Raw genomic sequence first — 28000 nt, forward strand, 5'->3', positions numbered from 1 at the left:
CAATAGCTACAAGACACTCTGGGTTCAGAAATCTGGATGCTGGACTTGAAAACAGTTTCCTTGGTTCTGTTATTTATTCAAAAGTTCCTCACCTGGGTAATAAACAAGGTGGTGTAGAGGTGAATTCTTACCACAGCTGGTGGCCTGTATGGGGACCCAGGTCACTCAAGGCCATCTGAATGGGACCTGGATATAGATTTCATCAGTGCACAACACAAAATTGAGTGTTTGTGGGTTAAAATCCAGATGGTTAAGTGGTCTTGGTGATAAAGAGGTTTTCCCAGGACAAGCCCAGCTAGAACCCAGCAGGATGTCCAGAAATCAACCGGTGGTGAGGAGGAAGGGAGGAATGTAAGTGGCATGCCATGTGAGTGAGTCTCTTCTCTGACCAAGCTTCACTGGGAGCTTGCAGATTGGATCTGAAGGCCCCCGTTTTCACTCTGTCTCTCTTCTTCTCTCGTTTATGGCTAGCTGCACTCTCCTCCACTGCTAGAAGAAATCAGTGGGTTGCTTCCTCTAGGTGTAATTGAACTGCAGGGGGCCATTTCCTTTCTGACAGCAAGGACTGGGTCTCTCAGAGATCAAGGACCACTCTTTCAGGGTGATTTGGAACAGCATGCTGCTGCGCAGTAAGGAAAGTGAATGTCCTTTGAATTTCTCTCTCCATCTTTAATCAGAGCTTGGGTTTTGTGACCGGATTGTTGCAAGATAAATGCATGGACTTGCATTGTTTGTATTGTGGTCAGGAAAACCTACCACTTGTAAGTGTCCCTAGTGGATTCTAGGACAAAAAGGCAGGTGGGCAGACTCAGGAAACATAAAAACCCCAGGAGGAATGGGGGGGAGCACAGGGAAAGGTGATCCCCACCCAGAGGTGTAGGAAGGTCAGGTGGTAGCCGGTGCAGAAAATTTCTTGTCACCCTTCCCCCCCCATATATATATATATATATATATATATATATTCTTTTGCCTGCAGAAATGGTTTTACATTATTTCATATTTTCTTACAAAGGAATGTGGATTCTGGGTCTCGGATAACAAGTAGGCGACTGTGGACAGATACTTAAATCTACAGGATGGATTGTGTTTTGGCTTGTGTTATTTTATTTATATTTATTGTTTATTTATTTAATAAATTTTTTTTTTAAAAAAACCTGCAAAGTGGTTTAGCAAAACAAAAAACATATCATTTAATATCTTGACCCTGCTCCACTAAATTGAAATTTCAGCCTTCACGACATAGGAAAACGGCCAAGTAAACAGCCATTTTCATGGAGGAGGGTCAAGATATTAAATTATATGCATGAAATTTCATATAATCCCTAGTGTAGTAAGATAAGACCTTTGGAGGAGGCATTTTCAAAAAAGTTTTTTATGAACTGTCCTAGTAGGGCAGTAATTGTTCCTTGATCATTTGTCACCCCCCTCCATGATGGCACCTGGGGCAAGCTGCCTCCCTTCCTACGCCCCTGTCCCCACCCATATGATTGTAAGCTAAAGTACTGAAATAACATTGGCAGAACTGTGGGGCTATTAAAGCCCATTCTGGTGGACTCTCCTTCCTCAGAGGATTTTAAGCAGAGTTCGGATGACCATCTGTCACGTATCATCTAGTTGAGATTCCTACATTTCGGGAGGTTGGACTAGATGACCCTCAGGATCCCTTCCAACTCTACTTTGATGCTTTTAGAAAAAAAAACTTTTAAAGGACTTTTGTATTTTCATGATTTAGTATTTCTTGCACTGCCATTTGGTGCCCCAGGACCTTCAGCAAAGTACGCATGTTCAATATTGACAAGAGAGGGAGAAAGACACAGCTCCTGCACATATCCATAGATCAAGTCTGGACAGTGTTCCTGTGGGAGTCTGTCCTACATCTGTTTCAAGATGGAGGGATGCTCCTTGCAGAGTAGGAGCAGTGCTTTCCTGGTGTGAATGTGTCTTAACAGGAGTAAAGCAGTTTAAGATCTTCCTCTGCTTAGCCTGTTCCAATCTCCTTTTTTGCCGTCTTGTAACCAGCATCATCCCTAACAAAAAATAAGAATAAGAATAAGAATAAGAATATATTATTTATACCCCGCCCATCTGGCTGGGTTTCCCCAGCCACTCTGGGTGGCTTCCAACAAAGTATTAAAATAGAATAGTCTCTTAAACATTAAAAGCTTCCCTAAAGAGGGCTGCCTTCAGATGTCTTCTAAAAGTCTGGTGGTAGTTGTTCTCTTTGACATCTGGCGGGAGGGCGTTCCACAGGGCGGGTGCCACTACCAAGAAGGCCCTCTGCCTGGTTCCCTGTAACTTGGCTTCTCGCAGTGAGGGAACCGCCAGAAGGCCATCGGTGCTAGACCTCAGTGTCTGGGCAGAACAATGGGGGTGGAGATGCTCCTTCAGGTACACTGGACTGAGGCCATTTAGGGCTTTAAAGGTCAGCACCAACACTTTGAATTGTGCTCGGAAACGTACTGGGAGCTAATGTACTGTATTTTTTCCTCTATAAGACTCACTTTTCCCCCTCCTAAAAAGCAAGGGGAAATGTGTGTGCATCTTATGGAGTGAATGCAGGCTGCGCAGCTATCCCAGAAGCCAGAACAGCAAGAGGGATTGCTGCTTTCACTGCGCAGTGATCCCTCTTGCTGTTCTGGCTTCTGAGATTCAGAATTATTTTTTTCTTGTTTTCCTCCTCCAAAAACTAGGTGCGTCTTGTGGTCTGGTGCGTCTTATAGAGCGAAAAATATGGTAGGTCTTTAAAGACCAGTGTTATGTGGTCTCAGCAGCCACTGCCAGTCACCAGTCTAGCTACCGCATTCTGGATTAGTTGTAGTTTCCGGGTCACCTTCAAAGGTAGACCCATGTAGAGCACATTGAAGTAGTCCAAGCAGGAGATAACTAGAGCATGCAGCACTCTGGCAAGACAGTCCGCAGGCAGGTAGGGAATTGTGTACACTTGAATATATGGGGGGGGGGGATTGTGTACGTTTGAAAACGTTGCCAGCATTAAGATAAATTCAACAGTGTAAATAAGTTGTGATGGATGTAATAATGGAATACTGAATGGTTTAATTTATGTAAAATATGCAGGGATTTATGTTGTGCAAAACAAACCATGGAAAGAGAAGAAGGAAAGTCATTGATATTTTAAGGTTGTTTAAATGAATATTCTAAATTGTAAAAAAGAAAATTTCATAAAAATTATATTAAAAATGAAATAGAGACATGTTTTAAAATTATCTTTATTGTACACGCAGTTTGCTATCGATGTCATAGTTGTCCTTAAAAACAACTACTGGTTATGACTCTTTCTTCTATCAAAGACAGGGGGAAAGTCCTCTTTCATCACTAAGATGGCTGGTAATTGGAAGCTTCTGAATGGTCCACCTAATCTTCATTTTTGAGCAGGGTTCACTACTTTCCCAAAGAAAAGCATGGGTCCATCATTTGGTGCCAATATGGTGAGAAAGAATGGCTTCTCAAATGTGAGTTCAATAGGAAAGGAGAGGCGTGCAGATCTAAAACCCATCTGTACAGTGGTCACTGCTGCTGCCTCACTACCTTCTTCATGTATATCCAGGACAGCCTCATGAGTAGCCTGCACAGGAAGGAAGGAAGATATATTTTTGGAAACCATCACAGCCTGCAACATATCACAGATGAAAAGTGAAACACATTTATAATCCTCCTATCCTCATTCCAAGAATCATTTCCCAGTGCTTCCCCCACCAACAAAACACAAGCAAGGAAATAAACACACAAACACACAGAATGGAAAAAAAAACCCCAAAACAAAAATGCACACAAGCACTAAGCCACTTTGAAGCCTCGATCTGTGGAAACACTCCAGTCTTTTCATTGGAGTGCCCACCTTCAGTCCCTGCATGGTATGGGGTTTCGTTAGTTGCCTATTTGGGGGCTGAGGAGGAATACTTTGCTTCAGGACTCCTTTTTCCCCCTCTACAGAACTTCATATGTTTGGAACTAATTGGTTAGGCTGCAGTTGCATTTTATTAATTGGCTGTTAGTCAGGGCAGGAAAGACAACTCAAGAGACAGTGGGGCAGATAACCGAGGCAGTACTGGGTGAAGGGAAATCTTGGTCCATCTTGAGGACTGGAGAAATACCAACTAAAGAACAATGGCAAGAGAAGTTGATGAACTATGCAGAACTGGCAAAAATGACAGATAGACTAAGAGAAAAAGACAACAGAGACTTCGAAAAAGATTGGGAACCTTTCATATTATTTTTGCAGAAACAAAGAAAGTCAGTAGACTTGATGGCAGGATTTAAATAAACATTCACATTATTAGCATTAGAAAATGTTTAGAAGATAGTGAAATATGATGGTGTATTTCCTGTTATTTTTATGTCTTTAGGCTTGAAGTTACGTAATTAATAATTTTTTCTGTTAAGAGATAGCAAAGGGGGTGAAAATAGAAACAAACCAGAAGCGGAAGTTGGGGGAAGCCTTGGAGGGGAGGGAGGGAGGAATATATAGTAAATGTTAAGAATTTGAGATGTATGTAATGAATGAAAAAGAAAAATGAATATATTTTATTTAAAAAAAAGAAAGAAAGAAGGGAAACCTTGGTCCACCTTATGCCGTCTTTCACTGAGTCACTGAATGTGCACTTGAGGCTTGGCATGCATTTGAGGTGAGCACCAAGCCCACTGGGCCACTGGGTGCTTCTCAAGTCACATGGCCAAGGTGCTCGGAACGAGGAGGAAGAATTCCTTCCGAACCTTTGTTCCAAGGCCACAAGCGCTGCCTGTAAATATGCACAGAAGAATGGAGTGACTGGGTTCTGCCTGTCTCAAAGAACTTCCAATCTGGACTGTCTTTTGATTGGCTGCTTTATTTTGATTTTCTCCACAACACTGGGTCCCGAGTTGTCTTTCAGATGTGTTGGAACTTAGTGCAGCATTTCCCTAACCCAAGCGAAATTCTCACATGCAATGCAATTAAGTCTGTGTGCATGCAGTTGCCACCAGTAAAGGTCCCAGAATAATTCATAGACTCATAGAATGGTCGAGTTAGAAGGGGCATAAAGGGGCATCTAGGCCAACCCCCTGCAATGCAGGAATCTCAACTAAAACATCCATGACAGGTGGCCATCCAACCTCTGCTTAAGATGCTCCAAGGAAGTCCATTCCAGTATAATATCCAGATCAAAGGAGGTGCTGGACTCTCATACCTTCGAGGCTTTTAAGGAGAGGTTGGATGGCCATCAATCATGGATGCTTTGGCTGAGATTCCTGCATTGCAGGGGGTTGGACTAGATGACCCTAGGGCTCCCTTACAACTCTACAGTTCTACAATTTTACAACCCTCCTTGTTTTTATGATTGCAGGTGGTTTTCAAACTATTTTTAATGTTGTGTTTCAATGTTGTAACTCACCCTGGAACCTTAGAGTGAAGAATGGGAATTAACTAACTAACTAAATAAAATTATTCTGAATGGGTCTTCTCTGAGCAGTACTAACACTGCCTACAACCCTATGTACTTGGTTACTATGGCAAGGAGGCAAAGAGTCGCCTGATAAGGCATGATCAGGCACAGTCTTCTTGCTACAGAGACTGCAAGAGAAGGTGGAAAGGTCCAGGGGCTGATTCTTAATGCTTCGAAGTAAATTTGTCAGTTACTTTTATAAGCCTGATCTCATACCATAAAATACCCAAAGCATGATATTTACACACGTACTTTGTTAATCTTCAGGTCGCTCCTTCCAGTAATTCCAGATAGATCAGCATTGTCGCTAAACACATCAGTAATGCCCAGCCTAGACAGCACATCATTGAGATTATAGGATGCAGACATCGAGAATTTTGGAAGGGACAGACGAATTTCTTTCCTAAATGAGAATCAGAACATTAAATCATCAGCGATGAAGATTTTTATAGCACTCAGCAATAAACTGCATTTGCAGTGTCAGATCTTCATACCCTTAAAGAGAGGCATTTTACAGTTTTAAAACAGATGCCTTCATTCCATACTAACTACTACAGAGACATTTAGAATCAGCAGAGAAAAGCCTTACCCCTTTTTTAAAGATGTTCTCCATTTGGACAAAGTTTCCTCCCCCATAGCATCCTCCACTTCCTTCAGTTTGTCTTCAGCAGGCAGAATGAACCAGGCAGCAGCACCTCCTTTGTGAGGAAGTTCAACTACCCAGCATGACAGAGCTTCATCGTGGAAATATCTGTAACGCTCCGTTTTTTTCATCATGTCAACTTTCACAGTTTGTATTTTGTCAATAAAAAAATCTTGTTTATGGGTTAATTTAGGGTTAAAGGGATATTTCCAGTCATCTAAGATGAAAAAGAAGTATAATAATAATAATAATAATAATAATAATAATAATAATAATAATTTATTAATACCCCGCCCATCTGGCTGAGTTTCCCCAGCTACTCTGGGCGGCTTCCAACCGCATATTAAAAACAATACAGAGTCAGACATTAAAAATGTCCCTAAACAGGGCCGCATTCGGTTTCTTTTAAAAGTAAAATAGTTGTTTATTGCCTTGACATCTGCTGGGAGCGCATTCCACAGGGCAGGTGCCACTACCGAGAAGGCCCTCTGTCTGGTTCCCTGTAACCTCACTTCTCGCAATGAGGGAACTGCCAGAAGCCCCTGGCGCTGGACCCAAGTGTCCAGGCTGAACGATGGGGGTGGAGACAATCTTTCAGGTATACAGGACCGAGGCTGTTTAGGGGGCTTTAAAGGTCAGCACCAACATTTGAATTGTGCTCGGACACATACTGGGAGCCAATGTAGGTCTTTCAAGACTGGTGTTATGTGGTCTCAGTGGCAACTCCCAGTCACCAGTCTAGCTACCGCATTCTGGATTAGTTGTAGTTTCCAAGTCACCTTCAAGCCCCATGTAGAGTGCAGTAGTCCAAGTGGGAGATAACTAGAGCATGCACCACTCTGGCAAGACAGTCTGTGGGCAGGTAGGTTCTCAGCCTGCGTACCAGATGGAGCTGGTAAACAGCTGTCCTGGACACAGACTTAACCTGCACCTCCATGGACAGATGTGAGTCCAAAATGACTCCCAGGCTGCGCACATGGTCCTTCAGGGGCACAGTTACCCCAAGCAGGATCAGGGTGTCCTCCGCACCAGCCCGCCCCCTGTCCCCCAAGAACAGTACTTCTGTCTTGTCAGGATTCAACCTCAATTCATTAGCTGCCATCCATCCTCCCACCCCCTGCAGATGCTCACACAGGACCTTCACTGCCTTCACTGGTTCTGATTTACAAGAGAGGTAGAGCTGGGTATCATCTGCATACTGATGAACACCCAACCCAACTCAGAGGACAGACCTCTGAGGCACCCCACAAGTGAGAGCCCAGGGGTCTGAACACTCATTCCCCCTCCCCCCACTTTCTGGACCCATGTCCAGAAGAACCCAGGAGAAAGGAGTGGAACCACTGTATAACAGTATCCCCAGCTCCTAGCCCCTCAAGACGGTCCAGAAGGATGTTAGGGTTGATGGTATCAAAAGCCGCTGAGAGATCCAGCAGAACTGGATCAGAACTGGATCAGCTGCCTGCTAGAGAATGAACCTTCAACTATGGGTATGAAAGCAGTATGTTGAATCAGGAGAGTGCAGACAAAGGAGAAGGATTGCCAAGGGTAAGTCAACCTGCTATTGATGTTTCAGAAGACAGCAAGAAATGGGAGGAGCGGGGTCCCGCAGGCCAAAACGTGGACTGAGTCAAGTGGAACTGCTTCCTGTGTGGTTTAAACAATACAAAGCATTAAATATTTGTAACTTATCTTTCTTTAACATACCTTTGAAGTAGATATAGTTCACAAGAACCATGATGGTTTCTGGATCTAAGTCTTCAACTACTTTAGTAATTTTCCCATGGGTTTTCTTTCCCACGTAATTATTTATCTGCTTTGCAGCCTTTGAGGATTGTTCAAAGTTAAAGCTCTCTGTTTTGTACAAACTTTTGACATCCTCTGAAAACTTAGGAAGAATTTGGTGTGACTGTTTTATCCACATGGCATTTCCTATGTCCATCTTAGCTCCAGGACTGCTCAGCATCTGAATGAGCTGTTCAAATCCTTTATGGACCTTGCTTGTGTCAATTGATGTCAATCCAAGTCCTTCGTAAATTTGATTTTGGGTGTTGGATTTAGCACCCATGCCAATCATTGAAAACGCCATGGAGATACTGAGAGGAGAGAAGAAGATATTTTTGCCACCCTGGAGTGAAGCTACTTGTCTGGAGAATTTAAAGGCAAAGTCAGCAATGCTGGAAGCTAGCTTTTCTTGAAGTGGATCGTTATCTCCATGACCATTGTGGGCTTGAAGGACAATCAGTAACAAGGAGAAATGGATGGCGAGTTTCATTGCAATCTGAGATTTCCTAAAGACACAGACACACACAAAACACCAGCATATATTAGAAGAAGAAGAAGAAGAAGAAGAAGAAGAAGAGGAAGAGTTTGGATTTGATATCCTGACTTTCACTCTCTTTAAGGAGTCTCAAAGCGGCTAACATTCTCCTTTCCCTTCCTCCCCCACAACAAACACTCTGTGAGGTGAGTGGGGCTGAGAGACTTCAAAGAAGTGTGACTAGCCCAAGGTCACCGAACAGCTGCATGTGGAGGAGCGGAGACGTGTACCCGGTTTCCCAGGTTACGACACTACTGCTCTTAACCACTACACCACACTGGCTCTCTTTAGCACACATTAGCATTCTTCTATGGAAACCTACTCAAAGGAATTCTTTTTGTTCTAAGGTAACATTTATTGGGAATGTGTCATTCTCATTTGTTGACTGTGGCCTAGTTTTCCACAACACTAGCTCTTTTCTATAGGCTTCCTACTCTAGTTGTGCGTTCTGAGTTGTACGTTCTGCCAGGATTTGGATCCCAGCAGATATTGGGAGCTTACTGTGCCCTTATTGGTCAGAATTACTTTGATCAAATGATTCAGTAAATGGGTATTACTTATTGTCCCTTCACACATCTGCATAACTTGCTTTGACTGCCTGGGGCTTCCTCTCGCTCATCATCCTTGCCAGTGATGCTGCCCAACATCCTCAGCAGCCTTGCCTTGCATTCTCCCTTCCCCAGCACTAATGAAAGGTGTCCTAGTTTGGGGAGTGTCCTGAGCTGCTTCAGCCACTCAGGCAGGGGGTATACAGCCTCACCAGGGCCTAGTGCTCCTAGAACAGCAGCCTTTTAGAGTCAGCCACTTCTGCAAAGGGGCAGGTGGCCTGATGTTAACCTGTACGTCTCTCCATTCACACTCATTCAGCTAGCTTTCACTGCCCCTTATGGATGGTGAATTATTAACAAACTTTTCTCAGATCCTTTTTATACATACCTGGGCTTTCCCCAAAACGTCCTGTAGTGATGCTTATCACTTTGACACTCGCTCCTTTGGGCTGAGAAGTTTGCTCTTCACTCTTGCTTGTAGAGTAAGCTCTCTTCTCCTTAGGTTACCTTCCATTTATAACCCTGGCTTGCTTCTACCTGCTGCTGCAGCAGCCAATTGGGTAAGGACACCTACCTGGTTTGTATCTGATGCTGTGCCAGCCGATAAGATCACGACTTCATGGTTTGAAAAACACAAATATGGGGTGGTTCCGTAATTCAACTGCATCCACTTCCAAGGAGCTGTAGTTAAACAGTGGGATTTAGGAAAACCTAGCCCCCAGAGTATGGGGAGTTTCGCCAGCAAATTTCAAAGTGAATTATCATTGAGTATGGATTAAAGGGAGATGTCCTTCATTTCATCACTCCGGAGATTGCAAAAACCTTGAACTAAAGTGTGATTTCACTCCAGTGTAAAACCAATTGTAAAGTAGTTTGATTTCTAAAGCTTTCACGGGGAAACACATGGTGACACAAGTGGGAAAATGTGATGTGGAGGTGCTATGATGATACTCCTTAACTTAAAGAAAACAAATGAGATTATTGTGGAGTTTAGAAAATGTAAATGGAATATTCAGCAACTTATTATCGAGGGGAAGTGTGTGGAACAGGTTTCGATGTTTCGATTTCTGGGAATGGAGTTGAGAGATGACCTAACCTGGGGAGAAAACAGCAAAGACCTGATGGAGAGAGCACAGCAGAGGTTATATTTTATGAGAATCCTCTGGAAAAATAATCTCTCAAAGGACCTGTTGATGGCATTTTACCATTGTACTGTTGAGAGTGTATTAACCTATGGTCTGTGTATCCTGGAGGCATTTAAATTGGATAGGAAAATTGATTTCCAGGTGGAAAAATCAAAATTAAAAACAGAACTGCTAGAACCCAAAACTAAGATTTTGTCAAGAATGTATAACTTTCTGTTGAAAAGGAACACACAGGATGAGACAGTGAAATCTGCAATGATTAAATGGGCACAAGAAGTTGGTCATAATATAATGCTGGCTGACTGGGAACGGTTATGGACCACTGGTATGAAATTCACGGCATGTAATGCCCTAAGAGAAAATATTATGAAAATGATATACAGATGGTACATAACACCAGTCAAACTAGCAAAAATTTACCATATGCCCGATAATAAATGTTGGAAATGTAAAGAAACTGAAGGTACATTCTTTCACCTTTGGTGGACGTGCCCAAGGATTAAGACCTTCTGGGAGATGATCTATAATGAAATGAAAAAAGTGTTTAAATACACCTTTCCGAAGAAACCAGAGGCCTTTCTCCTGGGCATGGTTGGCCAACAGGTGCAAAAGAAGGATAGGACCCTTTTTATGTATGCCACAACAGCAGCAAGAATACTCTTCGCACAGTATTGGAAGACGCAAGAGGTACCCACTCTGGGAAAATGGCAGATGAATGTAATGGACTATACGGAACTGGCTGAAATGACCGGCAGAATCAGAGACCAGGGAGAAGAGACGGTGAAAGAAGATTGGAAGAAATTTAAAGATTATTTACAGAAATATTATAAGATTAATGAATGTTAGAATGACATCAGATTGAATGTAAAAGGTTATTAGTAAAAAGTTTAAAAATTAAAAGACTTAATATTCTAAAATATAAGAAGATTAAGTTATATTAAGGTATTAAAATTATGACAAAAATTAATTAAGACACAGGGAAGGGATTTGCTGATTAAATATATGATTTGGAATACAGTGAAGGGAGGTTTGGGGAAGTCGGTGAAATAAGTTAATGCAAGAAATTTTGTGAAGATGAAATTGTTTTTATTGTTGTTGTTTTTTTCTTCTTGACGTTTTGTGTTTTTGTAACTTTGTATTCTTTTTGTTGCTTTTTTAGTGTCTGTTTTCTTTTTGTTCTGTTTTTTGTGTTAAAACTTAATAAAAATATTTTTTTAAAAAAGAGAAACAGTTTCTATCCAAATGTGATTTTGGTTTTAAACGTCGTGTAAGGTAGCCTTTATGTGAGTATATTGTATCCAATTATGGGGTATCAGCGTTTTAGGGGCTAACCAGGTTGGGTAGCTGGGATAGCAGGCTTGTGGGTTTTTGAATGTCTGATGCAGATTTTTTCATTGTTCTGTATGGGACAATGACAGTAAAGATTATCGTATCGTATCGTATTTGAGGGTTCCACAGCTTTTCTCTCTCTCATATGAGACTCCTGAGGAATGGAAGAGGGAAATGTTTAAGGAAGAAGAGTACAGACCACTCCTGCCATTAACAATGGCCACTCTGTCTAAAAGTGATGACGATAGACCTACATGAAAATATCACAAAGTGAATTCATTTGAGCAGAACATTCTACTATCAGGTTCTTTCAGTGACAGGCAGCAATAATGTGGTTGTTTTTTTTTAGATCTTTCCTGTTCTGTTTACTGGAGGGTAAAAGCACCACCCTGATCCAGCATTTGTCAAGATGTGGCTATAACCAAACTGAAATCAGTAAGCAGGAAATACATTAAGATTTCCATCATTTCCTCCTGAAACCCAGGAGAGCCTTATTCACAGATGAACAAGCTCTTCTAAGAAATTCATGAATTATGCCAAATGTTTTTAAACATCAAGCCGACATTTTCCCTGCTCACATTTAGAATTGTGCAGAAACTGAGGTTCATTTGAAGAGCTACATTGAGAGGAAAGCAGATTTAAACAGATGTATACTAAGGTCCCAATCTACATACATATATGATGGAAGTTCTTATATTAAATATATGTTTTAAGGTACCACGTAGAAAAGGACACTTGATGTTGATTGCAACACCTAGTACCATGAGTACACATAGTACCTGAGGAATGGAAAGGGGAGCTGTTTGGGTACAATAAAATGGGAGAAAAATGGACATATTAAATTTCCCAATGCCCTCTCTTGCCTCCTCCACAGCTCTGCCAAATTTTTGCTTAATAGAGAAACAGCACTATTGCACTAGAACAGGCATATCCAACTTCAAATTGGCTGCCATCTACGCAGTATAAAAAATTGGCAGTGATCTACCCATTGTCATTGGAGGGAGGAGGAGCACGCAAAAGGTGTGTGTGTGTGTGTGTTGGAAGAAGGTGGCTAACTGGACATGGGAGGGGGGAGTTTAAGGGGTGGGGAAGGAGGCAAAAGTTCTTGCTCTGAGGAGCCAGTCAGCTTCTCTCTCTCCCTCCCCAGAGCCTTGCGGAGCCAGGCAGAGGCCCAGGCCAGGTAGATAATGTGGCCCACCTTTTTTTTTTTTTTACCCTGGGGTAACTGAAGTCTTATAAGTATATAAATAATTTTCACATAAGTTATGCTGACAAATAATTTTATTCCAAGGCTTGAACCATATCTGCATATAAAGACAAAATGGAAAACATAGATAAATATGCTGACCGAGGCCCCCTTTGGAATTGGAGGCCCAGCCCAAGTGGCCCATATGCCCCCCCTGTCTGGGCCTGCCCCTCCCCAAGCCAGCCCTTTCTCTCTCTCCCACTAAAGCAGTTCTCTGTATCCCCCAAGCCATCCCCCCACTCCCCTTAAGCAGCTCTCTCCCCCGCCAGCCAGCCCCCCCCCCACAAAGCAACTCTCTCTCTCTCTCTCTCTCTCTCTCTCTCCCAAGCCACCCTTTCTCTCTCCCCACCTCCCTGTCAAAGGGAGCTGCACAGCTGATCCAGATCTGGATCCCTCGCCCCTCCATTCTCCCACCACCACCAAAGGGAGCCTGCACTCCCTGCCTCCCTCCCTCCCTCCTCTTCCTCCCCGTCAAAGGGAGCCACATAGACGATGTGGATCCAATAGTGCCTAACCTCCCTCCTTCCCTCCTTGTCAAAGGGGGTCGTGTAGCTGATCCTGATCCCTCCTTCCCTCCCTGTCGAAAGGAGCCTTCCCACGCTGCTTCTCCTCGCGCCTCCCTCTGTCTCTGGCAGCCCATTCCCCAATCGGGAAAGCCACACTAAGCCCACATCCCCTCTTCCAGCAGCACTGTGCAAAAATTTGGCAGTGCTGTGGAGGAGGCAAGTGAGCGCATTGGGAAATTTAATATGTCCATTTTCTCCCATTTTATTGTACTCAAACAGCTCCCCTTTCCATTCCTCAGGTACTACCGTCTTTCCCCGAAAGTAGAACATCCCCCGGAAATAAGACCTACTTCCAGTTTTGCCTTTCGCTGTAATATAAGGCATCCCCCTGAAAATAAGAACTCTCTGATATTAGGGCCTCCCCCGAACATAAGGCCTCCCCGAAATATAAGGCGCCTGAAGCTACCATAAGGCATCTGACTCCTCTGGACCGAAGCAGTGGGCGCCGCTGCACAGCTCACTGATTGGCCGCAGTGCAGCCAGAGCTGTTCAGGCAGTGCGAGGTCTCTTTAAATCAGAGAGCCCGCACTGCCACTAGGACAAGCTGCCGCCTGTTGCTCGCTCTGCCCTGACCGAGACTGGCTGACTCACAATTAGACAATAAATGTGTACCGTATTCTTCTTCATGGAAAAATAAGACATCCCCGGAAAATAAGACCTAGCGCATCTTTAGGAGCAAAAATTAGTATAAGACACTGTCTTATTGTCGGGGAAACAGGGTATGTGTACTCATGGTACTATGTGTTGCAAACAACATTAAGTGTCCTGTTCTACATAGTAAATTAAAACATATATTTCATATAAGAACACCCCTCACATATGTATGTAGATTGAGACCCTAGTATACATCTGTTTACATCTGTTTTCCTCTCAATGTAGCTCTTCATATGAACCTCAGCTTCTGCACAATTCTAGAGCCAGTGTTAGTGGTTAAGAGCGGTAGTCTCGTAATCTGGTGAACCGGGTTCACTTCCCTGCTCCTCCACATGCAGCTTCTGGGTGACCTTGGGTTAGTCACACTTCTTGAAGTCTCTCAGCCCCTCTCACCTCACAGAGTGTATGTTGTGGGGGAGGAAGGGAAAGGAGAATGTTAGCTACTTTGAGACTCCTTCAGGTAATGATAAAGCAGGATATCCAATCCAAACTCTTCTTCTAAATGTTAGCAGGGAAAATGTCGGCTTGATATTTAAAAACATTTGGCATAATTCATGAATTTCTTAGAAGAGCTTGACAAAGGAAAAACTGTGAAAGTTGACATGATGGAAAAAACTGAGCATTACAGATATTTCCACGATGAAGCTCTGTCATGCTGGGTAGTTGAACTTCCTCACAAAGGAGGTGCTGCTGCCTGGTTCATTCTGCCTGCTGAAGGCAAACTGAAGGAAGTGGAGGGTGCTATGGGGGAGGAAACTTTGTCCAAATGGAGAACATCTTTAAAAAGGGGGTAAGGCTTTTCTCTGCTGTTTCTAAATGCCTCTGTAGTAGTTAGTATGGAATGAAGGCATCTGTTTTAAAACTGTAAAATGCCTCCCTTTAAGGGTATGAAGATCTGACACTGCAAATGCAGTTTGTTGCTGAGTGTTATAAAACTCTTCATCGCTGATGGTTTAATGTTCTGATTCTCGTTTAGGGAAGAAATTCGTCTGTCCCTTCCAAAATTCTCGATGTCTGCATCCTATAATCTCAACGATGTGCTGTCTAGGCTGGGCATTACTGATGTGTTTAGCGACAATGCTGATCTATCTGGAATTACTGGAAGGAGCGACCTGAAGATTAACAAAGTACGTGTGTAAATATCATGCTTTGGGTATTTTATGGTATGAGATCAGGCTTTTAAAAGTAACTGACAAATTTACTTCGAAGCATTCAGAATCAGCCCCTGGACCTTTCCACCTTCTCTTGCAGTCTCTGTAGCAAGAAGACTGTGCCTGATCATTCCTTATCAGGAGACTCTTTGCCTCCTTGCCATAGTAACCAAGTACATAGGGTTGTAGGCCATGTTAGTACCACTCAGAGATGACCCATTCAGAATAATTTTATTTATTTAGTTAGTTAGTTAGTTCCCATTCTTCACTCTAAGGTGCCAGGGTGAGTTACAACATTGAAACACAACATTAAAAATAGTTTGAAAACTACCTGCAATCATAAAAACAAGGAGGGTCGTAGAATTGTAGAACTGTAGGGTTGTAAGGGAGCCCTAGGGTCATCTAGTCCAACCCCCTGCAATGCAGGAATCTCAGCCAAAGCATCCATGATTGATGGCCATCCAACCTCTGCTTAAAAGCCTCGAAGGTATGAGAGTCCAGCACCTCCTTTGATCTGGATATTATACTGGAATGGACTTCCTTGGAGCATCTTAAGCAGAGGTTGGATGGCCACCTGTCATGGATGTTTTAGTTGAGATTCCTGCATTGCAGGGGGTTGGCCTAGATGCCCCTTTATGCCCCTTCTAACTCTACCATTCTATGAGTCTATGAATTATTCTGGGACCTTTACTGGTGGCAACTGCATGCACACAGACTTAATTGCATTGCATGTGAGAATTTCGCTTGGGTTAGGGAAATGCTGCACTAAGTTCCAACACATCTGAAAGACAACTCGGGACCCAGTGTTGTGGAGAAAATAAAAATAAAGCAGCTAATCAAAAGACAGTCCAGACTGGAAGTTCTTTGAGACAGGCAGAACCCACTCACTCCATTCTTCTGTGCATATTTACAGGCAGTGCTTGTGGCCTTGGAACAAAGGTTCGGAAGGAATTCTTCCTCCTCGTTCCGAGCACCTTGGCCATGTGACTTGAGAAGCACCCAGTGGCCCAGTGGACTTGGTGCTCACCTCACATGCATGCCAAGCCTCAAGTACACATCCAGTGACTCAATGAAAGATGGCATAAGGTGGACCAAGGTTTCCCTTCTTTTTTTAAAAAAAAAAAAAATTAAATTATTTTTTCTTTTTCATTCATTACATACATCTCAAATTCTTAACATTTACTATATATTCCTCCCTCCCTCCCCTCCAAGGCTTCCCCCAACTTCCGCTTCTGGTTTGTTTCTATTTTCACCCCCTTTGCTATCTCTTAACAGAAAAAACTATTAATTACGTAACTTCAAGCCTAAAGACATAAAAATAACAGGAAATACACCATCATATTTCACTATCTTCTAAACATTTTCTAATGCTAATAATGTGAATGCTTATTTAAATCCTGCCATCAAGTCTACTGACTTTCTTTGTTTCTGCAAAAATAATATGAAAGGTTCCCAATCTTTTTCGAAGTCTCTGTTGTCTTTTTCTCTTAGTCTATCTGTCATTTTTGCCAGTTCTGCATAGTTCATCAACTTCTCTTGCCATTGTTCTTTAGTTGGTATTTCTCCAGTCCTCAAGATGGATCAAGATTTCCCTTCACCCAGTACTGCCTCGGTTATCTGCCCCACTGTCTCTTGAGTTTTCTTTCCTGCCCTGACTAACAGCCAATTAATAAAATGCAACTGCAGCCTAACCAATTAGTCCCAAACATATGAAGTTCTGTAGAGGGGGGAAAAGGAGTCCTGAAGCCAAATATTCCTCCTGAGCTCCCAAATAGGCAACTAACTAAACCCCATACCATGCAGGGACGGAAGGTGGGCACTCCAATGAAAAGACTGGAGTGTTTCCACAGATCGAGGCTTCAAATCGGCTTAGTGCTTGTGTGCATTTTTGTTTTGGGTGTTTTTTTCACTCTGTGTGTTTGTGTGTTTATTTCCTTGTTTGTGTTTTGATGGTGGGGGAAGCACTGGGAAATGATTCTTGGAATGAGGATAGGAGGATTATAAATGTGTTTCACTTTTCATCTGTGATATGTTGCAGGCTGTGATGGTTTCCAAAAATATATCTTCCTTCCTTCCTGTGCAGGCTACTCACGAGGCTGTCCTGGATATACATGAAGAAGGTAGTGAGGCAGCAGCAGTGACCACTATACAGATGGGTTTTAGATCTGCACGCCTCTCCTTTCCTATTGAACTCACATTTGAGAAGCCATTCTTTCTCACCATATTGGCACCAAATGATGGACCCATGCTTTTCTTTGGGAAAGTAGTGAACCCTGCTCAAAAATGAACATTAGGTGGACCATTCAGAAGCTTCCAATTACCAGCCATCTTAGTGATGAAAGAGGACTTTCCCCCTGTCTTTGATAGAAGAAAGCGTCATAACCAGTAGTTGTTTTTAAGGACAACTATGACACCGACAGCAAACTGTGTGTACAATAAAGATAATTTTAAAACATGTCTCTATTTCATTTTTAATATAATTTTTATGAAATTTTATTTTTTACAATTTAGAATATTCATTTAAACAACTGCAGAAACTGAGGTTCATTTGAAGAGCTACATTGAGAGGAAAACAGATGTAAACAGATGTATACTAAGGTCCCAATCTACATACATATATGATGGAAGTTCTTATATTAAATATATGTTTTAATGCACCACGTAGAAAAGGACACTTGATGTTGATTGCAACACCTAGTACCATGAGTACACCTAGTACCTGAGGAATGGAAAGGGGAGCTGTTTGAGTACAATAAAATGGGAGAAAAATGGACATATTAAATTTCCCAATGCCCTCTCTTGCCTCCTCCACAGCTCTGCCAAATTGTTGCTTAATAGAGAAACAGCACTATTGCACTAGAACAGGCATATCCAACTTCAAATTGGCTGCCATCTACGCAGTATAAAAAATTGGCAGTGATCTACCCATTGTCATTGGAGGGAAGAGGAGCACGCAAAAGGTGTGTGTGTGTGGAAGGAGGTGGCTAACTGGACATGGGAGGGGGGAGTTTAAGGGGTGGGGAAGGAGGCAAAAGTTCTTGCTCTGAGGAGCCAGTCAGCTTCTCTCTCTCCCTCCCCAGAGCCTTGCGGAGCCAGGCAGAGGCCCAGGCCAGGTAGATAATGTGGCCCACCTTTTTTACCCTGGGGTAATAAAGCAGCCAATCAAAAGACTGTCCAGATTGGAAGTTCTTTGAGACAGGCAGAACCCAGTCACTCCATTCTTCTGTGCATATTTACAGGCAGTGCTTGTGGCCTTGGAACAAAGGTTCGGAAGGAATTCTTCCTCCTCGTTCCGAGCACCTTGGCCATGTGACTTGAGAAGCACCCAGTGCCCCAGTGGGCTTGGTGCTCACCTCACACGCATGCCAAGCCTCAAGTACACATCCAGTGACTCAATGAAAGATGGCATAAGGTGGACCAAGGTTTCCCTTCTTTCTTTCTTTTTAAAAAAAATATATATTCATTTTTCTTTTTCATTCATTACATACATCTCAAATTCTTAACATTTACTATATATTCCTCCCTCCCTCCCCTCCAAGGCTTTCCCCAACTTCCGCTTCTGGTTTGTCTCTATTTTCACCCCCTTTGCTATCTCTTAACAGAAAAAATTATTAATTACGTAACTTCAAGCCTAAAGACATAAAAATAACAGGAAATACACCATCATATTTCCCTATCTTCTAAACATTTTCTAATGCTAATAATGTGAATGCTTATTTAAATCCTGCCATCAAGTCTACTGACTTTCTTTGTTTCTGCAAATATAATATGAATGGTTCCCAATCTTTTTCGAAGTCTCTGTTGTCTTTTTCTCTTAGTCTATCTGTCATTTTTGCCAGTTCTGCATAGTTCATCAACTTCTCTTGCCATTGTTCTTTAGTTGGTATTTCTCCAGTCCTCAAGATGAACCAAGATTTCCCTTCACCCAGTACAGTTACATACGCTTCAGGTTACAGACACTGCTAACCCAGAAATAGTGCTTCAGGTTAAGAACTTTGCTTCAGGATAAGAACAGAAATCATGCTCTGGCGGCGCAGCGGCAGCAGGAGGCCCCATTGGCTAAAGTGGTGCATCAGGTTAAGAACAGTTTCAAGTTAAGAACAGACTTCTGGAACAAATTAAGTACTTAACCTGAGGTACCACTGTACTGCCTCGGTTATCTACCCCACTGTCTCTTGAGTTGTCTTTCCTGCCCTGACTAACAGCCAATTAATAAAATGCAACTGCAGCCAATTAGTCCCAAACATATGAAGTTCTGTAGAGGGGGGAAAAGGAGTCCTGAAGCCAAATATTCCTCCTCAGCTCCCAAATAGGCAACTAACTAAACCTCATACCATGCAGGAACGGAAGGTGGGCACTCCAATGAAAAGACTGGATTCTGGGCATGGCAAATTCACCCCCACTCAAGTGAGGGAGCAGCATTCCTTTGGTTGTTCTGAGGAATCATCAACAAATATACTGAAGCTACTTGTTTAATTTTGCTTGTAAATGTATAAAAGCATAGACAACATGCCAAGGTAAACTGGATTTAGCACCGCAGCTTGAAACACCACTTTAGAATAATATGGAACAACAGGAAAGAAATAAAGAATAGGGTTATAAATTTGAACACACTTGGCACCTATCCATGCACTTCCTGGTCATTGTTTGTATCAATCCCATACTCTGAGTAAACCCATTGAAATTAATGTACCTAAGTTTGTTGTTGGCAAACCTTGCCAACAAAGGTCCGTATAGTTAAAGCCATGGTTTTCCCAGGAGTGATGTATAGAAGTGAGAGCTGGACCATACAGAAGGCTAATCGCCAAAGAATTGATGCTTTTGAACTATGGTGCTGGAGGAGACTCTTGAGAGTCCCATGGACTGCAAGAAGATCAAACCACTCCATTCTGAAGGAAATCAGCCCAGAGTGCTCACTGGAAGGACAGATCCTGAAGCTGAGGCTCCAATACTTTAGCCACCTCATGAGAAGAGAAGACTCCCTGGAAAAGACCCTGATGTTGGGAAAGATTGAGGGCACAAGAAGAAGGGCACGACAGAGGACAAGATGGTTGGACAGTGTTCTCGAAGCTACAAACATGAGTCTGACCAAACTGCGGGAGGCAGTGGAAGACAGAAGTGCCTGGCGTGCTCTGGTTCATGGGGTCACAAAGAGTCGGACACAACTAAACGACTAAACAACAACAATATGCCAATCACTTAGTTAACTGTCCAGCTTAATCTCTTTACTGCAAAATAAATCCAATCAGATAGCAGATTACTTTTAGTTTAACAGATGAATGGGCACACTTCTGCAGATGCATGCACACTAAAGCTCATACCAATAACAAACTTAGTTGGTCTCTAAGGTGCTACTGGAAGGAATTATTTTAGTTAATTCTACATTACATCTCCTCCCTCCAATTACTTGCAGGCTGTACTATATAAATTCTACTATAGAAATAAATCATATGGCTGGTTATTGATAGACCTCAGAAAGAATTAATGTGTAAAACATTTGGCTGTTGAATAGTTTGTTTATCTATCCCTCTGTGTTTCAACAGGTAGATCTCCTGATGCTGAGCCTAACACAGGGTTTCCCAAACTTGTGTCCCCAGCTGTTGTTGGACTACAACTTCCATGATCTCTGACCATTCGTCCTGCTAGCTAGGAATGATGGGAGTTGTAGTCCAACAACAGCTTGAGGCCCTGGTCTAAGGGTAACAGGGGATCTCTTCTTCTCTTTGTGTAGTCTTTGGCATTAACTGTAGATATCCATGATTTCTAATGAATTCTCCTCAATTGGTCTTGATGGCATAGGAACTGGGTGACAAGTACTTCTTCACATTGGTTTGAGTCTTCCATCTTTTTTCATTGTCCAATTTTGCCCGAACAGGGTCTCCTGGATTGAAGTCAGATAGTGCACTAGCAGAATAGTGATTATTATAAAAGTATATGTAGGATTCTTTAGTCCTTCTGTCCCACTCTTGCAACTTTCCTTATATTAAGCCATGTTGGTGCGAATTTAATTTCAAGGCAGAAACAGTTGTCCTAAGTTGTGTGCTCATCAAGAGTTCTGCTGGGCTATAGCCTGTAGTCCCTAGTTTAGGATAGTGTGGATATTGTGGGCTGGAAGTAATGTGTTCAAAGTCATACTCTGGAACTGCTCAAAATCTGCAGCTGTAAACTGAGAACCAATGTTTGTCACAAGCTGTGTAGGAATCCTAAAGCATGCATGGAATTTCCCTTTTCCACAGCAGTCACACAATAGGTAGAAATCTTGTTCTGTACTAATCTTGGATCCTAGAACAATAGGCAAGTAGGATCCTAGAATGCAACAACTGATTGACTTGCAGGAAAAGACCAATCAGGCTCCAGGAAGAAGTTAATCAGCCTGTTAGGCTGGTAGGATCATAGAATGCAACAACTGATTGGCCTGCAGGAAAAGACCAATCAGGCTCCAGGAGGGAAGCAGAATTGGCCAATCAAACGGTACTCATGGTGTAAATAATGTATATAAAAACCTGAGGTTTGGGGGGCAATTCATCACTGTTTTACAAGCTGCAATAAAGAGCATGAAATCACTACAGGACTCCGAGGATATTTTAAATCTGCATGGAACAATCCACCATGACCTCAAAGTTTTGTTCCTGGTATTTGAGCCCTCACGATGAACCTTTTAAGACCCAGCCCAGGCCCTTGATGGATCTCACGGGATCCTTATGAAAGGTAGCACCCCACAAGACCTCCTGCGAATCTACCGGGAGGAGTTTAACTCTGCCTCCACCCCTGTTATCCAGGCTCCACATCTCTGGGGAATGATGCCCCATGTGCAGGTAATGCCAGGATTGAGGTTTGTAATATGAGCTGTACAGTATTATGGGCTCAACTGCTTCAATGCCCAATTGACAAAAGCAGACAGGTTGGTTCTAAGAAAAGATTGTGAGTGTCTCCCTTCCAGTAAGGGAGATGGTGAAGTGTTAAAACAGGCACAGTGAAGTCTCTACAGTATGTGGAAATTTCAAGAGTATAAAGGGGAACAGCTGGAATAAAGTTTTTGCTACAATTTCCAGCTGCTGGCTAGGATGTTTTATGTCAGTACCACAGCCAGTACTTTGAGTGTCATTACAGTCAAACTTTGGTTGCCAAACGTAATTTGTTCTAGAAACCCGTTCAGCTTCCATAACATTTGACAACCGAAGCGTGGCTTCCGATTGGTTGGTTGGTCCTTCATTCAAGCGGAGGCCACATCAGACATTCGGCTTCCGAAAAACGTTCGAAAACCTGAGCATTTACGTCCAGATTTTCGGTGTTCAGGAGCCGAAACGTTCGAAAACAGAGCCATTCGGGCCATTCCCCTCTTTATCTAAAAACCTTCATTTTTAACATGTTGACATTTGCGTAGGATTTTGCACTCTGCTAAGTTCTTTTTCGGGGCAGGAAACATGTCACACATTTGAAATGAGGCACATGAATTTCACCTACTTCCAAGAAGCAGTGTTTTACAAGCAACTTTATTTTACATTTAGTTTGTAGTCAGTGGCATAATCATCCTATAAAATCAACTGCTGGTTTTGATATTGGGCTGATTCCACAGCGTCTGTAGAACAAGGGGGGGGGCTCTTTTGTCACTAAGAAAGCTGGCCATTGGAAGCCTCAGAATGGTCCCCTTATGTTCATGGATGAGCTGGGTTTACTGTTTTCCCCATGAAAAGCATGGGCCCATCAACTGATGCCATTAAGAAAAAAAAGTATGGCCTGTCAAAGACCAAACTAACGGGAGGGGGCCCAGGAGCAGCTCCAACCATAGAGCTCATAAAGGTGGCGGCGGCTGCCTCGGTGCCCCTTTCATTTATATCCAGAAGAGCCTTGTGAGAAGCCTGCACAGGAGGGAAAATAGGTATTTTACTGGAAACCATCACAGCCTCCAACACATCACAGATGAAACGGAAGACACATGTATACTCCCCCTATCCTCATTCAAAGGATGGTCTCCCAGTACTTCTCCAATCACTGTTCTTCCCCATGGGTACGGGATGTATGTGTGTTGGATATAGGAATACAATGCTGAGCTAAAGCAACCTGATGTAGGTTTGTGGTGGAGAGACATGAGTGACACATTGCGCTCAATGGAATAAAGGCAGGATATAACAAATTTTCCACTTTATTTGAAGTGGCCCAGATGTTCGTCTCAGTGGGTAAAGGGACCCCTGACCATTAGGTTCAGTCGCAGACGACTCTGGGGTTGCGGCGCTCATCTCGCTTTATTGGCCAAGGGAGCTGGCATACAGCATACATGGGGCCACATGACCAGAGCAGCGCACAGAAACGCCGTTTACCTTCCTGCCAGAGTGGTACCTATTTATCTACTTGCACTTCATGCTTTCAAACTGCTAGGTTGGCAGGAGCTGGGACCGAGCAACAGGAGCTCACCCAGTCGTGGGGATTCGAACCGCCGACCTGATCAGCAAGCTCTAGGCTCTGTGGTTTAACCCACAGCGCCACCCGCATCCCATCTGGGTGGGTACCAGGAATGATTAATGCTTCATTGGAAGGAGAAAAGGTACCATCTGCCTTGAAGGAAGGGATAGTACACTCTTTCCTTAAGACAATCTCCCTGCACCCAGAAGTGTTAAACCACTATTGTCCAGTGGCAAATATCTCCTTTCTACTCTATTCCGAACTTAAAAATGGAAAGCCTAAAGCTGATGGTCAACAAAATAGATTTAAAGACTCTCTCAAGGCAAATCTAAAAAAATGCAGTATAAACACCGACAATTGGGAAACACTGGCCTATGAACGCCCCAATTGGAGAACAGCCTTTACCAAAGGTGTCATGGGCTTTGAAGACACTCAAACTCAGGACGCAAGGGAGAAACATGCTAAGAGTTGATCTTGTGCTAAGTTGATCACCGTGATCAACTCCCACCCAGAAACCTATGTCCCCACCTGTATATGCCGATCCAGAACTGGCCTCCACAGTCACATATGGACTCACCATTAATACCATGTTCTTGGGAGACAATCTTACTCGGCTACGAGTGATCACCAAAGAAGAAGAAGATCCCCTTTCTGGACAAGTACTTTAGAGATGGTGGTGGTCAAGTTTCAGGCATCCTTGGAGGAAGCTAATTACTTGGAGCAATTCCTGTCTGGCTTCAGGCCATGTCATGGCACTGAAACTGATTTGGTTGCCCTTGTTGTTGATATTTATCAAGAGAGAGATGGGATGGGGAATGTGACACTGCTCAGTCTCCTTGATCTCTTGGCAGCTTTTGATACTGTTGACCACAGTATCCTTCTGAGGCATTTCAAGGAGTTTGGGGTTGGGGCACTGCAGTTCAATCCTTGTCTCCAGAGCCTAGTGGGTGGTCCCCTAGATTGGATGGATGGGAGGTTGCCTGCTCTTGATGGGGTAACACCCCCTTTGAAGGAGTGGGTATGCAGTTTGGGGGCATTTCTGGATCCATTGCTGTCCCTTGAGGCTCAGGTGGCCTCAGTGGTATGGAGTGCCTTCCATCACCTACTTAATCTTGTAAAAAGTCCAATCACATACCATGAAATACCCAAACTGACCACATTTACATACGTACTTTGTCAATCTTCAACTTGCCACCTCCAGTAATTCCAGTCAGGTCAGCGCTGGGAGTAAAGACTTCGGAAATGCCCAGCCCAGGCAACAAATCTTTGAGATCGTAGGATGTAGCCATTGATAATTTGGGGATGGACAGAAAAAATTGCGTTCTGAACAAGAATCAAAACATTAAAAGTTAGGCGATAAGAAACTTTGTTTAGAAATATGCAGCATTTATGGCTTCAGGTCTACATATACGGGTACTTAAAGGGAAGCATTTTGCAGTTTGTTTTCGGGTGTATCCAGAGGCGTCGTGTGGGGAGGGCCAGGGACTGAAGCCCCAGGCGCATGATTTGGCAGGGGCGTGAACCAGATGTCAGCTTGCAGGCACCTCTACCCTGCCTGACACTGGAGGGTCTTGCTGCCATGCTGCAAGTCTTCTCGCTGAATGGTAGCATGGGGGGGGGGCCTGGCCCTGTGTGGGCAAGTGGGCAGGTGGTGCAACGTGGCCCCATGAACCCTCCACACCCCATACCCACTCAGTGGTGGCAGCATCAAGGGTTGGGCTGGTGTGCTGGGTTTCACACCCAGCCCCTGGTCCCACATGCATGCAAACAAAACATGCAACACCACTGAGTATATCAGTTCTGATTGTGTTCTGTGTTTCTTTGCTGCTGTCAAGAGTGGGAGGAGAATAGCTTACTAAATCCCACAGGAATACGATGAGCATATACTGCTAACCAAATTAATCTTGTACTTGGAGAGCAGAGCACAAAGTTCTAAGCTTCATTGCAGGTAAGAGAATCTTACAAGCGTCTTTTCCTGCTGACCCAGTGAAGGAAAATAGGATGGCGATGAGTGTTCATGACTCCTACAGCATCTTGAAACATTAGGTAGGCAAATCCTAGCACTAGAGGGAGGGTCCTTATCATTCCCACAATAGCCCCTAACTGGCCCCAAGAAACCTCTCTCTCTTTTTTTGGCCTCTTTCATACTACTGGGAGTCATTTGTTTGTAGTGGCAATGCTTAATTGCTTTAATTGGCTGTTAGTCTGGGCTGGAAAGGAAAGGAGTAAATAACTGAGGCAGTATTGGGTTAAGGGCAACCTTTGGTCACCTTATTCAGACTTGTACTGGGTCACTGGAAATGAACTTTAGGCTTGGCATACACATTTGGGGGCAAGGGGGGCAGGTCCAGTAGGGCTACTCTGCACTTGTCAAGCTCACCAGGGAACTTAGAGAAAGAAGGAAGTATCCCTTCCAATTATTTTATCTACATCACTGAGTATCACCTGTAAAGATGCCCTGCTGTCAGGAGTGACACGATTTTAGGGAACTTGTCTTCATACACCACATTTTGCTTAGGCTAAGTATAATTTGTTTTGCAGGTCCTCTAAAGGGTCATATTAAATAAACATAATTGTTTTCACCACAGTTAGTTTCTTGGCTCTTCTGTTGATGTGTTGGCAGAGTCCTTTGCACACATGTCCTCCTTGATTTAAAAACATATGCCTTTATTCCATGCATTAATAAATACTAATTACTACAGGGACATATAGAAACAGCAGAGAAAAGGCTTACCCTGTTTCTAAAGATTTTCTCCATTTGGACAAAGTTTCCCCTTTCAAACCATGCTCAACTTTCTTCAGTTTGCCTTTGTCTGGCAGAATGAACCAGGCAACAGCACCTCCTTTGTAAGGAAGTTCAATGACCCAGCAGGAAAGATGTTCATCACGTACATGTCTGAAATAGTCAGTTTTCTTCATCATGTTGACTTTCACAGTTGTCTTGTCATCAACAAAAAAATCTCCTTTTTTGGTATATTGAGGAATGAATGGATTTTCCCACTCATCTTAGAAAAAAGGAAGAGTTAGTTGCCTATTTGAGAATTAACCTTCAGCTATGTGTATGAAAGCAGTGTGTTGAATCAGGAGAGTGCAGACAAAGGAGAAAGATTGCCACAGGTAAGTCAACATGCTATTGGTGTTTCAGAACATGCCCAATCACCTTCTAAATCCAGCCCGCAGATGGTCAGCGTAGTTTTTACATGAGTAGAATGTTTCTTTTTATTTAAAACGCATCTCTGGGTTATTTGTGTGGCCTGCCTGGTGTTTTTACATGAGTAGAATGTGTGCTTTTATTTAAAATGCATCTCTGGATTATTTGTGGGGCATAGGAATTTGTTCATTCCCCCCCCCTTCAAAATATAGTCCAGCCCCCCACAAGGTCTGAGGAACAGTGGACCGGCCTCCTGCTGAAAAAGTTTGCTGACCCCTGTTTCAGAAGATAGCAAGGGAGAGAAGAAATGGGAATAGTGGGGTCTCATGAGCCCAAATGTGGACTGAGTCAAGGGGAGCTGCTTCCTGTCTGGTAGATAAAAATCCAGGGGCAGGGACCTTGGTGCCCTCTGGATGTTGCTCGAGTTCACCACCATCAGTGTCAGCCAGTGTGCCCAATGGTTAGGGATGGTGGAAGATGTAGCCCAAAAACATTTGGAAGCCTGCAGGTTAGCCATCTCAGCCTCATCCCGTGTCCTTTTCTAATGCTGCATTGAATGCTACATATTTTGGGACGTTCAACAGTTTTCAAGCCACCCCTTAGCAACTGGTAACTTGGCAGGCAATGATGACAAAGTTATGTGCTTTAGTTAGCAAAGCTTCCTTTGTTTTGAAGGTATACTCCTTGCAACCCAGCCAGATGGGTGGGGAAAAATAATAATAATAATAACAACAACAACAACAACAACAACAACAACAACAACAACAACAACAACAACAATGGAACAATTCGTAGCCTTAAATATTGATTACTTATCTTTCTTCAACATACCTTTGAAGTAGATATAGTTCACAAGAACCATCATGGTGTTTGGATCTAAGCCTCTTACTACTTCGCGTATTTTTCCTTTAGTGTTGGCCTTCACAAAATCATTTATCTGCTTTTCAGCCACTACATTGTCTTTGAAGTTAACAGCAAAGATCTCAGATTTGTAGAAACTTTGGAGATCCTTATTGTACCTAGTGGCTATTTTGATGCCCTTAGCTAGGTACAAGCCGTTCCCCATGTTCACCACGCCTTGACGATTTGAACTGGTCAGCACCTTGAGGAACTCTTGAAATCCTTTATGTATCATGCTTGCGTCAATTTTCTCCAATCCAAGTCCTTTGTAGATTTGCTTTTGGGTGTTTGATTTAGCACCCATGCCAATCATTGAAAATGCCATGGAGATACTCATAGGAGAGAAGAAGATATTTTTGCCACCCTGGAGTGAAGCTACTTGTCTGGAGAATTTAAAAGCAAAGTCATCAATGCTGGAAACAAGCGTTTCTTGAACTGAACCTTTACCTCCATAACCATTGTGGACTTGAAGGACAATCAGTAACAAGGAGAGGAGGATGGTTGGTTTCATT

The 28000-nt window shown here is 43.1% G+C and overlaps 2 protein-coding genes across 2 annotated transcripts; both read right to left on the reverse strand.

Annotated features, from left to right (window-relative positions):
* Positions 1-5678: 5678 nt before the first annotated feature.
* On the reverse strand, positions 5679-8353 carry LOC310683037 (serine protease inhibitor A3M-like; the record flags this gene model as incomplete). The annotated part of the gene is made up of 3 exons (XM_083452553.1): positions 5679-5841; positions 6028-6253; positions 7786-8353. 3 exons carry the CDS (start codon positions 8351-8353, stop codon positions 5679-5681), a joined length of 957 nt encoding a protein of 318 aa, XP_083308679.1.
* Positions 8354-14536: 6183 nt separating this feature from the next.
* Positions 14537-27999, reverse strand: LOC310683121 (serine protease inhibitor A3M-like; the record flags this gene model as incomplete). The annotated part of the gene is made up of 4 exons (XM_083452672.1): positions 14537-14608; positions 24610-24760; positions 26172-26442; positions 27420-27999. 4 exons carry the CDS (start codon positions 27997-27999, stop codon positions 14537-14539), a joined length of 1074 nt encoding a protein of 357 aa, XP_083308798.1.
* Position 28000: the final 1 nt, after the last annotated feature.

Source organism: Podarcis tiliguerta (assembly GCF_965153285.1).
Source record: "Podarcis tiliguerta genome assembly, chromosome: 1".
NCBI classification, from domain to species: Eukaryota; Metazoa; Chordata; class Lepidosauria; order Squamata; family Lacertidae; genus Podarcis; species Podarcis tiliguerta.